General features: G+C 33.6%; 3 protein-coding genes across 3 annotated transcripts; 1 reads left to right on the forward strand and 2 right to left on the reverse strand.

The window, feature by feature from the left end:
* Nucleotides 1–1,171: 1,171 nt before the first annotated feature.
* Nucleotides 1,172–3,200, reverse strand: LOC100816489 (pentatricopeptide repeat-containing protein At1g28690, mitochondrial). Its single transcript, XM_003541663.5, has one exon. The coding sequence runs from the start codon at nt 3,085–3,087 to the stop codon at nt 1,510–1,512; it is 1,578 nt and encodes a 525-aa protein (XP_003541711.1). The 5' UTR covers nt 3,088–3,200; the 3' UTR covers nt 1,172–1,509.
* Nucleotides 3,201–4,519: 1,319 nt separating this feature from the next.
* On the reverse strand, nt 4,520–7,322 carry LOC100783192 (THO complex subunit 7A). The gene is made up of 2 exons (XM_003542958.5): nt 6,613–7,322; nt 4,520–4,844 (listed from the first exon to the last, which is right to left on the reverse strand). Exons 1-2 carry the CDS (start codon nt 7,207–7,209, stop codon nt 4,713–4,715), a joined length of 729 nt encoding a protein of 242 aa, XP_003543006.1. The 5' UTR covers nt 7,210–7,322; the 3' UTR covers nt 4,520–4,712.
* An 818-nt stretch (nt 7,323–8,140) lies between these two features.
* LOC100783724 (GDSL esterase/lipase At5g45920-like) lies at nt 8,141–13,147 on the forward strand. Its single transcript, NM_001255387.2, has 5 exons — nt 8,141–8,405; nt 8,531–8,767; nt 11,770–11,837; nt 11,978–12,142; nt 12,723–13,147. The coding sequence occupies exons 1-5, from the start codon at nt 8,304–8,306 to the stop codon at nt 12,880–12,882; spliced, it is 732 nt and encodes a 243-aa protein (NP_001242316.2). The 5' UTR covers nt 8,141–8,303; the 3' UTR covers nt 12,883–13,147.
* The last annotated feature ends 4,317 nt before the right edge of the window (nt 13,148–17,464 follow it).

Here is a 17,464-nt window from a genome sequence, read left to right on the forward strand (position 1 = left end):
GCGTTGCCCATGCTAAGATTGAATCATTGAATGTGATGTGTTCAACTGGGGGGGGCTATCAACTGAGGATTGAAATCAAGATACGGACACGACACGATGTCTAGAATTGGATTCAGCGAATTCTTAAAATAATTACAAGTCATCAATACTACATAAACCAGGTATAGTCATTATAAATAAAACTATCACGATGCACAATTATAATTTTTTTTTATAAATATTTTAAGATATAAATTAAAAATAGATAAATTATTTGAAAAATATACTATATACTATACTATACAATTCGTTAGTCATTTTAAAGCAGAGGTACTTTTTAGATAAAAAAACGTTCTTATTCATATGCCATACCGCCAATCAACTCTTTTTTTTAGTGACAAGGGTGGGGGTTCAAAGATTAATCTAGATAGATTTGCTATTGGTTCAAATCCTTGACTAATAACTTGGATTTGTTGAATATGTGAATGTGTGAAATGGGCAACTAATCCATTTTCGTTCAAAGATGGGGCTGGATTATTAGGATAATGGATAATAGGATCCAAACCCTACTTCTTTTAAGTTCGTGTCTCCCAAGCTTCACTGCTTAATTATCACTTTGGGACCGCATGCTTAATTTGTACTAGAGCATGTTTTTAACTGACTTCAAATTACATTTTTTATTTCTATAGCGTGGGTCATTATTGCTAGATTAAGATAGAATTTTTTTTAACAAACGAAAATTATTCTTCATGAGAAACAATTTACTCGAATCAGGTAAGACTATTGTAGGCAGAAAAATTCTCCCCCTAAATATTTAATATAATTATATATCTAAAATTCAAATTTGATACTACTAGTTAAGCTGAAGAATCCCGAGGGAATGGCTATTACATGTTTTAGTGAATACCCCGTACATTTTATCCAATATCAATGTGTTAGAAATTCTAAACCCCCTTATACTAAAAGAAATTGTCATGGCGATACGCTAAGGTTCATATCAGAAATCTCTTCCCTCTGTGTGTATCCCTCTAACTACTACTGTATGGCACAACAATTTGCCTTTTGCTTTTTAGGTAAGAACCATTATTCAAGACAAAAGAAAACTAATTCGCCCGTCTGCCATATGAATTTGATGAACAGATTAATTTCCTCTAAATTTCACTATAAAGAGTAAAACGAAGAGTTACAAATATTGATTGAAAAATTTAATGATTGAGATTGTGGTTATATGCATACACATATATAATAATTTATATAGTTTGCAGCAGCCGGACTTGACTTCAGCCTTGCTCAAAATAGTCAGTAACTGCATTTTGTGTTTTCTTCTATTTGATCAGTTGTGATTAACCTCCTTGAACCATACTTTCTGCAACTTCCTCTTAAAGCCACCATTGTATCTCCACTTCATCAAACATTGTTTCATATTTCAATAAATACTTTACATTATTGTTAGAAGCACAAGAAGCAATCTAGAGGGATCATCTCATTTAAAAAAAATGTTGTCGTGCATCTTTGCACCTTTTATAAAAACTAAAAGACACTATCAGCTCCAACCCAACTTCGGCCAGTGTCCTTGGATATTCCTCTCTCCTTCATTATTTCTCTAAGCTCAGTTACACTTTCCCATTTCCCAGCAGCTGCCAAAGTATTAGATAGTGCAACATATGCCCCCGGTCTTCCAGTAGCATTCAGCTTAAAAAGCTCATTTGCAGCTAATTTTGCCATCTCTAAATTACCATGGAGTCTGCAAGAACTAAGTAAAGCAGCCCACACATCCAAATTCGGTCTCTCAGGCATCCTCATGACAAACTCCCAAGCCTGATTCAGCATCCCTGCTCGACCTAACAGATCAACCATGCAAGCATAATGCTCCATTCCTGGCTTTACCAAGTATTCATTCTCCATGCTCTGAAAGATCTCCCAACCCTTATCTACAAGTCCAGCATGTGCACAAGCTGAAAGAGCACTAAGGAATGTCACATAATTGGGCACAATGCCATATTCTGTTTGGATCTTTCCAAATAGCTGAAGTGCTTCATCAGGAAACCCATTCTTCCCATATCCATCAATCATAGATGTCCATGAAAAAACATTCTTCTTAAGCATGCAGTCAAAAACTCTTCGAGCATCCACAACTCTTCCACATTTGGCATACATGTCTATAAGGGCACTTCCCAGTTTTATGTCGGCATAAAATGGAGTCTTCATAAGCTGACTTTGTACTTGTTGCCCAATTTCAAATGCCGCAAGCATGGAGCAAGCACCAATTACGCTGGCAAATGTAGAAACATTTGGCCTAAAGTTCAACCTTTGCATGTCAATGTAAACTTCAAGAGATCTCATGGCATATTCAGATGTCTTGCTGTAGCCTTCTATCATCGCATTAAATGCCACCACATCCTTGTCCATCGTTTTCAGAAATATACATTCAGCATCTTCAATAGACCCTTGATTCATGTAACCGGAGATGAGGGATGTTGAACATACCACATTCTTCTCCGACATCACATCAAACACAGTCCTCGCGTAAGCAACCCTCCCATTCTTAACATAAGAGTCAATCAGTGCAGTACAAAGAACTTCATCTCTCTCAATATCAGATTTAAGGATCTGGGTATGCACCATTCTACCCAGATCACCAAGCAGCGCAACATTACACCCAGAAGTAGACGCCTTTAAAATCATTGAAAAAGTAAAGCCATCAGGCTTCTCACCAGACACTAAAAGCCTATGAACTAAACCAAGAGACTCTTCAACTTGGTCTTGTTTGAGATAGCCACTAATCATATAATTATAAGCAGACAAAGTTCTGTCCCGCAAATCATCAAACACCTGGCGTGCATACCTCAAGCAATTACATTTGAGGTACAATATAAGTAGTTTGATGGAAATATTTGTGTTTGGAACAAACCCAGATTTCAGAATGCTGGAATGGATCTTTTGGCCGTGGGAAGGAGTCTCGGAATTAATGTAAAGCTGCAGAGCATTGGAAAACGAAGTAGAGGGAGGAATGAAGTCATGGTTTTGCGGAAATGGTTGATGGTGTGAGATGAGCGAAGTGCAGAAGCCACGCGACGAGAAGAAAGGTCGGAATATTGCATTTTTCATCTTCTCATTGACATCGCCGGAGCCAAGTTAAGTAAACCGGGTCACGGGTCAGAGTGTCGACGATACAATGGGAGATATAAAAAAAATGTGGAGCCATAGCATTTAATATAAAAAAATCAAATTTAGGAATATCAGTAAGCTAATTAATCTAATGATTGAAATTTTTTATATCATATTTACTTTTAACATTTTTTTTCACAAAACGAAATATTTCAAGCGAAGATTCTTTGGAGGTTTTTTAAAATTGGAGACTATTCAGGTTCGATTTGATAACAAAGGCAATAATATTTTTTTTATTAAAACTTAGTAGGCAATAGCAACTTCTATATGAAAAAGTTACCTTTATTGTAAAATTAATTTTAATGGAATAAAAATTTTAAGGTTTGGTTCGATCCACATAAAAGTAAAAGTCTAGTTTAGCTTACGAACCTGTTTAAAAGGTCGTTTAAAGACGTTTTTATCAATTATTTATTTTAAAACCTAGTGAAATACTAATTAAAAAAAACTTATAAAATTTCATATAAGTAATGTACAAATTCAAAAATAATTGATAAACAAAATCATATTGAATTCAAGTTGTTAAAACACAAAGTATATCAAAAGAAAATGAAAAAAGAGAGCATAATATTAAAAAATATATAGATTAAAGATGATTTATACTAATATAACCAAATAAAAATATTTAAATTATTTAAAAATGTTTCTACAAAGCATTCTTTTCTTTAAAAGTATTATTATTATTATTATTATTATTATTATTACTACTTAAACAAGCCACTTTGTTAAGCTTAACAAACTTTTTTTATTGTTTGGCTTTAGCATTTTTATCTAAAAAAGTTTTTAAAAAAACTTAAACTCGACCTTCATAATAAATAAGTCAAGTCCAACCAAACCTTAAATAGACCCGAGCCAAAGGCACTTAACAAACGACTCGACTCATTTTCATCCCTAATAACAACTTCCATATAAAAATATCTTTACTATAAAATTAATTTTAATGGAATAAAAATTACAACCATAATAAATGTAATGTCACTGAAGTTGTAGTATATCATGTATAATTACTTGAAAAACGTTAACAATACTCTTTCAAATAAACTCTATTGAATACATTCTTTATTGTTGATTAAAATTAATTTAAAATTACAAATTCAAAAGGAAAACTTTTTAATAAGTACAGTAAAATCCAAAAACAATTGTATTTTTTAACAAACTCCAGCCTGCACAAAGAGTATATTCCTAACATTTGTCTAATAAGCATACAAATACAAATTCAACATTTCATTAGTAGTACCTACTATAATTATACTCTTGTTTCTAAAAATCGTCATACCCCAGTTTGTATGGTTTAGATAGTGCTACACTAATACAATAAAAAAGAAAATATGAAGTGGACAAAACACAACTATATTGAAGGATTGGCTAGACAAAATTGGTAGAAAAATCCAATCGAAGTGCATTTAGTAGTTCCCTTTTTTTTTTATAGGAAAAAAGCATTAGTTTTACTAAGGTCTAAGCACTAGCATAATACTGATGTTTCATTTACATATGGTTCCTAATCACTGTAGGAAAAAAAAAACACGATAGAAATGTTACAACAGGAAGACTGATATTCAATCTAGTTACTAGTCAATTGCCATTGCTTCCGCCCCCCCATTTGTGTCCTCCATCCCATTCTTAAGCTCCTCGGTTGCCATTCTCATCTCCTCGACTAGGCTCTTCTGCTCTTCCTCTATTGTGTTCTGCAACTCATCCACCTGCAGGAAGGAGAGGAAGTGGAATAAATATTAACATCAACAGTTAAACATTGGCGACAAGGACAACAGACAATATCACTAAGAATAGTCTTATCTCAATTAACAGATATTAAACAAGATATATCACCTGTCCCAATTTTGGAAATCATGATGGTTACAGTTCATAAGATATAGGCTATGAAACACAACATACTGAAGAACAAAGTTCACGTGACATGGGAAAAAATAGACAAATAGAAAATACAAAACTTATTGAGAAATTCTTGAACCAAAGAGCCTCACTGAAACACTATAAACTCATTAAATTCAAGTGTTTCAGTTTGCACTGCCAACACAGGTAAGCATAACAGAGATATAAATCTTTCATTCTACAATTCAATAAATAAAAACAAGGCAACAGGCAATAACTGAAATGTATCAAGGATGAGAATGAGAGATTGGAACTCTTTCAAAATGCTGAATACGGGTCATTTTTGTAGAAAAACACATGGTCCCGATTTAATACCCAGGGGAATTAAAAGACATTCACACTGAAGTCCTCTTCAAATAGAAAATATTGCAGAATGATTTCATTATCCACACATGTTACATGATAAATTAAAAAATTACAATTTACAACTTGTTCGGGCCCAGACCAGCTAATGTATTTATATAATTAGACAATTGTCACCCTAATCATCAATGTAATTGTTGAATGCCCCAATCAAATAACCCTGAAGGCTGAAACACTGTTTTATAAGCTTCAACTATCCCTTTCAAATACCTTGCATCCTCTTGTTTCTCTTTGACTTTGTAAGTTTAAGACATATTTTAGTCTTCAGGCGTGTCAAAACTTAGACTTATGTTAAAATAAACTAATAATATTAGGGGACTAGCTCCTTCAAATGCAGAGGCAGTCCTCTGGTTTATTCAAATACAAATGCAGAAAACTGTAGAAAACAGTAAGGTATAACCGAAACAGAGACACAATGGTTTCCCCAGGCACCAGGGAATACTGCCACCCAAAGCCGCTCTCCTTAAATTTACTGCATAATGATTGTCTGCCCTCACTTAGACCCTCACCTCCCTCTTAGACAAATCTTCCTCAATTTTTACTTCTCCACTCCATGTTGCCAGCTGTCCGTTTCCACAAGTAACTCATTTGTCTTTCCCCAGCCATCCATTCCAAATCCAGTCACTACTGATCCAAAATTAGTGTCAGGCCAACCTTTCCCACTTAAAACCTTTTGCAAACATGTCTTAGATGTGAGCTCAAGGGCATATTATCTTACCCCACAGCTTCGTTTATTTTTCTGTTTACACGATGTCCTCTATCTATTTTACCATTCTTTTTGCTCCTTCATTTTCTCTCCATTTCTCTGTTTCTCCATCCACCCTGCTTTAATCCGGGCTATTCACTTGCCTAATGAGTTCTAATTCTAAAAATCAGACCCAAACTAAACGAGCTACACCTATACATGTCCCCCTACCACCTCAAAGAATAGTCTGTGTCTGTAATTTCTAACATACTCTGTGTCTGGTAACATACTCTTTATTTTCAGTGAGTGTAGTTTTTCACATACATTAGTGGTTTCATCCGAATATTGTTGTCATTTGAATCTTAATCAAAATAAAAGACAAATCTATAGTGTCATTAGTGTGCTCAATTTTCAGTAATCCCTTCTCATTATAATCACACCATTCATAACAACGGTTAAATTCTGTAGACCTAATTTAAAAAAATCAAGTATCTACACTATCAGAAAATTTCAGCGCAAATTGTGCATACCACATGTAACAACAGCGCAAATTGCTTCTTCCTGAGCTCCAACAACCTCGAACCAGCCGTGTTCTCGGCGTCCAAAGCGGCAATTTCGTTCTCCAACTCTGAAATAACCTTCATAGTCTCGGACCTCGGGGGCTGCATGGCAATCAACTTCCTAATAGCCTCGCACTCCTCCTTGTGCCTTCTCTCAACCTTGCTCTCCTCAAGCTGCTTCTTGAGATCCTCAATGTCATCCTGCGCCTGCAGGATCTGGCGATTCATTTCCTCCTTCAACTCGTTGAAATTCTCCTTCTCCCTAATGTTGGCCTCCACAATCGCCTTGCTCTTCAGAAGAGGAATCTCGAATGTCGTCAGCTCCTGCAGAAAGGCTCTGGCGAGCTTGTCGCATTCGTTGTAGTTGTTGTCTTCGTCCTTGTCCACTTCGGAGACGAACGAGGTGAACTTCTTCTGAAGCTTCTTCAAGGGAGGGTCGCCCCTGGTGGTGGTGGTGCGCGTGAGAAGCCTGTGCTTGATGATTACGTCATCTTCGGAGGGACCGAAGGCGTAGTTCGCCGCCACGGATTCGCCACGCGCCGAAACCTTCCTCGTCTTTCCCAGCATCTCGATCACTGCTGCAAGGCGAAAAGGGGGGAAAGTAGTGTAACGAGTAAGGAGGTCAGAATGGTGATTCCGCTTCCAATGCGGAGAAGAACGACCCTATTATTTAACTGATCGGCCCAATTGTTTCCTTGGCCCAGTGTGTATCAATTTATAGGATTGGGTTGGACTACAAAAGGTCCCAGACTTGAATGGATCATACTTTATAAACTGTTCAAAAATGTTGCTATTGGCCTCATCTAAAATTGCTTTTGGCTCCCAACCTCTAAGGAAAAATACCATTCTGCCCCCAAAACTCTTTGCTCATTCTCTCCCTTCCCAACCCTTCCATTATCCTTCCCCTCTGATTTGTGCCCCTGACCTAGTTATTTTTTTCCCTTCATTTTGTATTTAATGAAATCGTAATTTTATTGTAGATTTGTCTATATCAAAATCAAAATTCCATTATTTTTTTTGAAAAAAAATATTTGAATCATGATTTTGTTGTTTTCTTTGACACAACAAAATCATTATGAAAAAAATATAACAATAGAAATGTAATTATATGTTAAAGGGGTATCAAACAAAAATAACAATAGAATCATGATTCTATTATTATGTCTAAAAAAATAAGAAAAATATACAATAAAAGCATAATTATATTGAATATTATACAATAAGACCGGAATGTAAACAATTAGAATGGGGATCAACAGTAACTCAAAAAAAAAAAAAAAATCAGTTCTGCTGATTAAAAATTGCAAGTGCTGGAGCCCCATCTGTCCCTGTCGCTCGCCGCCCCCTGGTAGTGTCTTTGTCAGCACATGCCTTTTTAGTGCAATGCAATGAATTGGGTGCATTTAAATATTTGCAGCCTTTTTCCACCAAAACCTAAAAAGGATTGTCAGCTTTATCAAATGACCAATATTGCATCAACATCGTAGCATAGCATAGCAGCGTAAGTAAACGCAATCAAATCTGCATTCTCCATTCATTCATTTCTTCACTTGCACCCACCAAACCAAACCACACTCTAGAGTACAGTGAGCGAGTCTAGTTCAGAGCCACCCCTCCATTTCCACTAAGCCAAAAAAAAAAAAAAAAAACTCTTCTCCATCATGACAAGGCCAAAGATTTATCTCTTCGGTGATTCAATCACTGAAGAATCTTTCTCGGTTGGTGGATGGGGTGCTTCTCTCGCCCACCATTTCTCTCGCACGGTATTAATTCCTCGTATTGTAGTTTTAACCAACCACGTTAATTTCCATGTGATTTCGTTTTGTTTTTGTCGACAATTTTAAGGTAAAGTTTACGTTTTTTTGGCAAATGGGGTTGTTGGTCTCAGGCTGATGTGGTGCTAAGAGGTTACAGCGGATACAACACTCGGTGGGCGTTGAAGGTGTTGGAGAGGGTTTTCCCTGCGTCACATGGCGGTGACGGTGGAACCGGAACAGCGCCAATTGCTTTGAGTGTTTTCTTTGGGGCCAACGACGCTTGTGTTCCGGATAGGTGTTCTGCTTTTCAACACGTCCCTCTCCATGAATACAAGCAGAATCTTCACTCCATTGTTTCCTTCTTCAAGGTAAATTAGTCTCTGTTGCTTGCAGCAAGTGTTTAGATTAAAATGATTAGGCAAAAGTTGTAGTCAAGGTTTTAAATATCAGGATCGCGGAAAATCACATAAAAATATGATTAATGTGATTTCAATTACCATCACAAATAATTGAAAAATCTTGACATCACAACCATGGACCTTAGTTGTAGTTGTAGGGTGTTGAAACCCGGAAAAGGGTCGGTCACTGACACAGTGACACTGTTTTTAAGTGACGTGAAAAGGGTTTGTTTATTTTAGTTTAGAGTTTTGACTCTTGCGGAGTTGATAAGCGTGCTTTGGTTGCGTATATTGCATGTCACGAAAGGGTTAATTATTTGTCATTTGGTGGGGTCAAGTGTTATGATGATTTTCTGGTCAATATGGTTGTGGGGTTTCATGAATTGAGAAGTGAGAGGTGGTTTCAGCTAACACACGTGCGTGGCCGTGGGTATGGGAAGTGTGGTTGTTGTTTGCCACTTGACCATAAGATACGCTGTCATAAGGGACCCTGATTCTTCTTTGCTTTGTTTTTATTTTTTATTTTTCCATGGGAGTGGAGTTTGCACGAGATGTTTGTGTAAAGTTGCACCTTTTTATTGGTTTTCTTTCGGGGAAACTGGGAAGGGTTAGTTGGAGGGAGCCTACCGTTGTTTTCACGACCTAAACTCTTTTGTGTCTTCTTTCTCGTGTCTTTCTTTGGCTCCCATGCAATTATATTATTCGGTTTGGTCGACCATGAGCTGTTAGGTAGGAATGTTAGCGTGATATGGGAAGACCCACATTTAGGACTCAAAGAAAGAATTGGTGCCTCTCCTTAAGGACTAAGACATCATCTTTCCATGTTACAGGAATGTTAATTGTCTATTTTATATTATATATGAAAATTGATTAAAACTATGAACAAGAATTAGTTAGAACATACAATAATTACTCCTTCTTACAGACTAAAGGCATCATCTGCCCCCGCATTCCAGGAGGACGGGTATTGCTCCTTGCTGAGGCCCACGGGTCTAATGAATGCGTACTTGTATTATATATGTATTTTAGTTTAATGGGAAGATACATATGTATAATGAATGTATGGACTATATTCATCGGCAAAAGTTTGAAAGGATGTTGTAGAGAAAAGTAGAAGCTACTAGCTAGTTTGTTATGGAGTACAAGTAATAAGAATTTAATTCCTAATATGATAAGATGTGTAAAGTAATAAACTAAGGATGGATTGCCCTTGCATTGAAATTGAATAAGTTTATAAGGGGTATACCTTTATTTATTTATTTTTACTTTATATGCACTTTCTCTTTTGTAGGAACTAAATATAAGTTATAAATGTATCATAAAAATGTTTATAAATTCACGTAAAGTGTAAGAAGTACATAAATTTATTAAAAATAAAATATTTAAGAAAAATTAAAAGTATAAGGCATGTATCCGTAATAATTTTATTCAAGAAGAATATAAAAGAAAATTTAAATTGTTAAAAAACTCGGTCCTAATCTAATAAAATATATAATTAGTGTTTTTAGTCACACAGTTGATTTCCAGTTTGCCATAAATATATCTGAGTTCTTTTTTAGGAAAAAAAATATCTAGTTTCTTTGTCGTTTAGATGAGCCAGACATTCAACCATCTTGTGTATGGCAAATCTCAATAGCAAGTTATCTCTTTGTTCACGAGACCAACGTTGGACGTCGTGCATTTATTTTGTATGAAACGCTACTATATAACTTCTGGGTTTTACTGGATCGAGCAAATAGCTATGGAAGATCTCTGTTACAGTATTACATTTTCTGTATTTGTCTGACTCCAATGCACTTCCATTTTATCCATTATTTGCTCTTGGGATAAAAGTTTTTATAAAAAGCAAGACCCTAGCTAGCTCCATATTACACCAAAACAAAAAAAGCCTTCCCTCATTCTTTCGATATGATTGATTATATATTTACATCCAAAAATTTCAAACACTCAATTAATATTTTTTTTTCTTATCATATTACATTATCAATCAAATCAATTATTTATTTCTTTTTTTTCTCTCTCAAGTTAAGGATGTCCCAAAAACATTTTTCTTTTCAATATAATACTCCCTTTATTATTTATAAGATTTAAATTTAAAATAATATTTGTTATTTTTTATAAAATCAAATTAAAAGTATTATTTGCATTAATTATTTTTTACTAGAAGTATTCCTTTTAAAAGAAAAAGGAAAATGTATTGTCAATCTAATAGAAGAGAGAGAAGTATTAATGACAATGATAGTTTTTTACAATAAAAATTATAAATTTAAGATAAATTTATTGTTATCAAGTAAATTAACCATATTTTTTAATCTTGATTGGATGTTATATATAGAAATAGAAGGAGTATATAGCCTTTTTCTGGACCAGGTAGATTAGAATCAGCCTCTACCTTTCAACATTGGAAAAATGAAGTGTGTTTGGTTATATGGTCGAAAGTATGATCTGATTTTAGTAAAGATACATATATTTGTTACTATAAAGTAAAAAAGAAACTTTTAACAGAAAATTAGTTTTTCCTTAAAACCTTGGTTTGAGGAGAAGTAATAAAAGTAGTTTTTGTATTGGATTGAAAAATTTACATTAAGTTAAGTTTTCGATCAAGATAAAAACATTCAAACAATAAATTATTTATTTTAAAATCAATTTTGTAAAATTAATTTTACTAAAAATCTATATTACAAATGTTCTGGCAAACATGCACATGCACAGCATTGAAAGCAGTGCTTGTTACTTTATATTCCTGAGAATCAGTCAATTTCTGTGAATGTTTTTACAAAACCTGTACCTGGCAGTATGATATTCCTAAGTGCACATTCTTGGAAATCTTTCTTAAAACCTTGAAAGAAATGCCTCCTTGCAGTGGAGGATTTTTTTTTTAAAATCAAATCAAATCAATATATTTGTTTCTATTCTAACCCTCTTGTATAAATGATAAAATTAAATATTGCAAGTTTTCCTTTGAAATGCAGAAGCGATGGCCCACAACTCTTGTTCTCCTCATAACTCCTCCTCCAATAGATGAGGATGCACGTTGTAGGTACTGTTTTATTGGCCCTTTGTGCCTCATGTTGTCACTGCTTTTATTAGATTTTCTCCGCTTATATGATTTAAATAGAGATACAATACAATAGAGGTTAAACTCGATCGATTGGGTAAATTTCTATAAATCTTTTGCAGATATCCGTATGTAGAAAATCCACAGGGTCTTCCTGAAAGGACAAATGAAGCTGCCGGTGAGTATGCTAGAGCATGCATTGGTGTGGCTGGGGAATGTGGAATCCCTGTGGTTGATCTCTGGACCAAAATGCAACAGTACCCTGATTGGAATAAAGATTATCTATGGTCTCACAAAACTTTTAGCTTTATATATTTTCAAGCTTGCATCATATATACTTTTGCATCTTTTTATATACTCTTGCACCTATATTGACAATAGTTACCACTTAAATTTAAAATGCTGACAAACATGATGGCTTTGTCCTGTAATATAACTGAATGTGTTTCGAATTGTTGTTACATCGTACCACAATTTTACGAGAGTATCGAGGTTTTCATTGCTGAATTGGTTTTTCAACTTTACATCTACTGTGTTCCTGCTATGTGTATGCTTCAGTTATGCCATAATTGCCAATTTGGTAGAGTTTGCATGGAAGAATATCATTCTTTGATGGGTATGGTTTGATAAAAAATTTAAAGACCACTGAACTAAAAATTTAGTTACTTTATGATGGTACAAACAATGTGATTTGGTTTTTCCTAGAATTTAGTTGTATAATATGGATAATTAATTAGTGCCTGCACTCATTTCTCTATATGCAATTGCCTTTAATTTCTTGCTTTATACAATTATGAATCGAAGAGTGTGTTGTGATTATATATTTGGTTTTGATATGAATTTATGATTTTGGTTACTTAAATCCAGTGATGGTTTGCATCTCACGCAAAGCGGCAATCAAGTTGTTTTTGAGGAAGTAATTACAAAGCTGAGAGAAGAAGGCTTGAATCTAGAATCTATACCAGTTGATCTCCCACTTATTGCTGATATTGACCCTAATGACCCACTGAAGTCATTTCTGCAGTAATAGAATGACAAATTACAAAAGGGGTACGTGCCTCTTCTTGGGGTTGTTGTGCTTTTGTCGTTATGGAAAGATATGTTAATACAGTATATTACCCCATAGTATTTGGATCGTCCTTTTGTTGTAGCTATTCTCTGAGGAAAACAATATGTTGGGTAATGTCTATTATTGGCCTGTCAAATGTTATTTCTGTAACAGTGTGTTTGGACGGGAAACTAATTATCTAGAGGATTTAAAATTCTCTCCCTAAATAATCTGTTTGAATGCTCCATTAGAAGAAATTTAAAATTTTGGCATTTTAAAATGGAATTTGTTTTTAACTATAAATTGGGAATTTTAATTTCTTTCAAAGATGAAGGAATTCTAAAATTCCTAGTGGCTTTCAGAGAGGCGGAAGCTTGTTCGCTCTCGGAGTCGGAGGAGTCGCGTTGTTTGCACTCACTCTCACATGCTCAAAATGTCACATTGTCCACTTGCTCTCATAGATCCTAGCTCTTGGCCTCTCCTCCATTACCACGGTAGATCTATTCGATAGTGTTGACTTCTCAGATCTAATCAACATCGTCGTGGTTGCTGTAGCAATGCAGTCTTCGTTGTCGATCAAGCAATGACAGTGAGTTCTCATATCTATTTGATGCTGCCGTGGGATACTGTCTCTACGGCAACACAGTTGTTCAGTAATGTCTCTATAGAAATGCGGTCGTCATTGTCATCGATTGTTACTGTTGCTTGTTACGTGGAGGTTTGGCAAGGCTAAGACGTGGAGGGTGTGAGAGTGATCTGGTTTGTAGGTTTCTCAAGTCCAATGACGGGGCAGTGGAGTGGACTGGTGGTGAAGAGGACACTCCAAGGGATAGAGGGATAATTTGGGAAAAATAAAGATAACAAAGAATTCTTTATTCAAACAAGAAATTTTGACAATTGAAAGTAATTGAAATTTCTAAAATTTAAAATTTTCTAGAATTCCTAAATCTCTGATCCAAACACACTCTAAAGGAATTTTTAATTTTCTTCTTTCTTGAATGTGAATGAACCAATATGAAAGTTTGTACGTAGAATGCTAGATATATACATTCTATGGCCTCAGAATTCACATGAATTAGAGCCATTTGGATATGGCATGGAGACAATAGTATAGTAAGTACTGGCAGGATATCTGAAGTCAGTTTTCTGGTTAAAGTTTAGCTAATTGATGAGGTCAAATAAGTCCTCATCAGCATGCCGGCATCATCTGGAATTTGTGATATGACAAAAAGAAAACCGTCTAAAGTTTGTTGTTAGATACACTCCAATAGCGACCAAAAAGAGACTGGCATCGATCCATCCGTATTGAGCTTCTGTGAATGTGGATTTCATAAACTTCAATTTCATGAGTTTATTAGTAGTCTTGGATAAAAATACTTTTTTTGGTGAAAAAAAAGTAAATACTTAAAGCAAAACAATTACGGCTCATTCATTCTTTTTTTAAGAAAATAACATTTATAATTAAAAAATATATGCATTTACAAAAGTTTATGGTAATTGATAATTTATTAAAAATTATTTTTTAATATTTTATTTGTAAATTAAAGAAAGTTGAACAAAATTACATCATCACGGTTTGTGGAGATTGTCACATTTATTTGTAAAAGAGAGTACAGTTTAAGGAATAATTGGAATGAAACTAAAGTGTAAAGTATCTACTTGTAAAAGAAGTAAAGTTGAAGGAGTATTTATTTTCCTTATATGAAGACTTGGAGAAATGCTGATAAAACTGTAACAGTTATATTAATGTCATATTACATACAATATTTTTTTTTTAACTTACAGCAATACAATGATTTGTTAGAACTATTAGCATAGGTTCACCCATAAGCTTTTTTTTTTAGGGATAACCGTAAGCTTAGATTGTAAGTAATTTTATTTGTTTATTACTATTTAACTAGTCCTTAAATGTCATTAATAATCTTTCTAAGAAGAGTAATCTACCAAATAAAATTTTGGCAATTACAGGAAAAATCAATTGATCGCGCCTACAAAGAAAAATGATAAGAATTAACTCTTGGTCTCTTACCATTATTACCATTCCAAATTGGCAGTCATTTGGACTGTACTTGGGACTCGGTAATTATCACATAATTAAATTCATGCATTGTCAAAAGAGAAGGCAAATTGGCATCTAAAGGCACATTGATTAATATAAGCCAGATTAAAAAATTAATGCATATAAAGCCAAGTAGCCAACTATCCAAATATCATATATGCTCATGCATCATGCATTCATCATTCTTATTGTTTAGACGATAAAAAAGTGAAAAAACTGATGTGCCAAACTAACGTGGTTTCCACATATCATCATCCATCACTATGCTACACACGATTGCAAAGAACTTTTAATTTTTCCTCTTGGACAAAAAGTTTTGTCGTTTGAAAAGTTTGACTAGACGCAATTTCGATTCTTTTGCATGACTTTTTGTTTGTATTGTCATGTTGTGAAGACTGAAGATACATTACAAATTCTTTAGCTCATTTTCCTTGGTGCAAAATGGGTAAAATAAATTTGACATGTAATAAAAATATTAAAGTTCGCATAAGTATGCAGGTTATTAAAGTGAAAACTCCAACTTTAATTAGAAAACAATACAATAACACCTAAGCAACTGTATATAATTTTTGTTATGACTTAAAATGTTTTTGGTTTCTCAAATATAGTCCTATTTTATTTTTGGTCTCTAAATTTTTTTCTTGAATTTTGGTTTTGTAAAATTTATTTTTTTTATTTTAATCCTTCTAATATATATATATATTTTTATTTTAGTTCTTATAACATGTAGATAATTTATTTTTTATTTTTAGTCCCTATCAAATATTTTTTGAAGAGACTAATTCATAATGAACAAATATTATAGGGACTAAAACCAAATAATATATATATATATATATATAAACTAAAACAAAATATTAATAAAAGAGTTTTACAGGTACCAAAAGTAAAATAAAAACTTTTAGAGACCAAAAATAAAATACATTATATTTTAGGAATTAAAGCAACACATAAAATTTTGTCTCGGGCTTGATCAATGATGCTTTGGGTCTGGGCCTTCAGGGGCAAGTCTTCCAGGCTTACGTGGGCTTTCTTGAAATTCCAAGAACCTGCTCCTCAGACTAGCATGGGCTCCATAACTTAAATCTTGGGCTGGAAAGCTCTTCAAACTAGTTGGAGTTCCGAGAGGACGGGATTTACAACTCGATAATGAGAGGAACACAAGAATAAGGCACAGCCAGAAGGAAGATTTCAGTTTCAGCATTTTCAATGCGAGCACTGACTGATCTTAAACCGTGTTAAGTAATATGATAAAATGTATTTATCTATGAGAATGTAAGAGCTGTGCAGAGGTACCAAGTATATATAGTGATTAGCGAGAGAGAAAGAATTTAATTAAGAGTTTGTATTACAATATTTTAGTCTCACTTGAGCAAAATTCCAAGTTCTCAAACTCATCAACTCAAATAATTTTCTTGCGTTCTCCTCCAGTAATGGAGCTGTTTGGTACTATGATGACTCGATGAATACTAGGACACGACACAACCGCATCACCAATTCGTCTGCGCTATAAAGGCAAATCTATGTTCTATTTTTCGTTTCCACAAATAGTAGTTGCACAATTTGAACAAGTAATTCACTTCTTCCTTCCTATTGGCTCGAAGCTGACACCTGCAGAGCTCGAAAAAGTTGCTATACTTTTGTCACATGTGACTAGTAAGTTGTGTTAGTTTAATTAAATTCATGATTAAAAAAATTTTAAGGCAAAAATTTAAAACTTAACTCAAACTAATTTATTTGTAAACCGTTTGTGTTAGGTTAACAAGTTAAATTATTTAATGTTGTCTGTTCTTTTTTAAAATATAATATTTTTTATAACTTAAATTTTTTATTAAGAAAACTAAACACAATTGTGTTATTTATCTATTTATGAGAGATAAAAAAATTAAACATACCTTAAGGAATTTCAATAAGGATGAGCATGCGTTTCAAGTATTTTTTTCTATCAAAATTAATGTGATATTATGAGACTTACTTTTTGTAAATAGATCTAAAATATTTTTAGAAACTCATTTGAAGTAGTTTTAATCCATAAAACTCTTGTCGCTTTGATCCTGAAGATTAAGAATGTATTAATACTTATTCGATTCAGGTTGATAAGTCTATGTAATTAATATTATTTGATTTTTAAAAATTAAAAATATATATTATATATTATATATATTAATAATAATTATTACAAATTAAGGGATTAACAATTTCACATATTAAAACTTGTAATATAATCTAAAATTTGATTTAATTGATTTAATTGATTTAATTCAAGGCTTATTTAAATACAAAAATTATCCAATGTAAATTATTTAAGTTAATTTGTATCAATTCAAATTTAGGGGTCATTCACACCCTTACACCCCTATTTGTGAGGTTATCTAACTTTCCAAACATGCCTTCGGACAAAATAAAAAAAGCGTGCGGCTAACGTCAAACATTATTATAAAGCAGGAAGAACAGACGACTTCAGTACTTCTATTTATTTATTGGATAAGCACAGAGATACTG

This window comes from Glycine max, chromosome 13, assembly GCF_000004515.6.
Source record: "Glycine max cultivar Williams 82 chromosome 13, Glycine_max_v4.0, whole genome shotgun sequence".
NCBI lineage: Eukaryota > Viridiplantae > Streptophyta > Magnoliopsida > Fabales > Fabaceae > Glycine > Glycine max.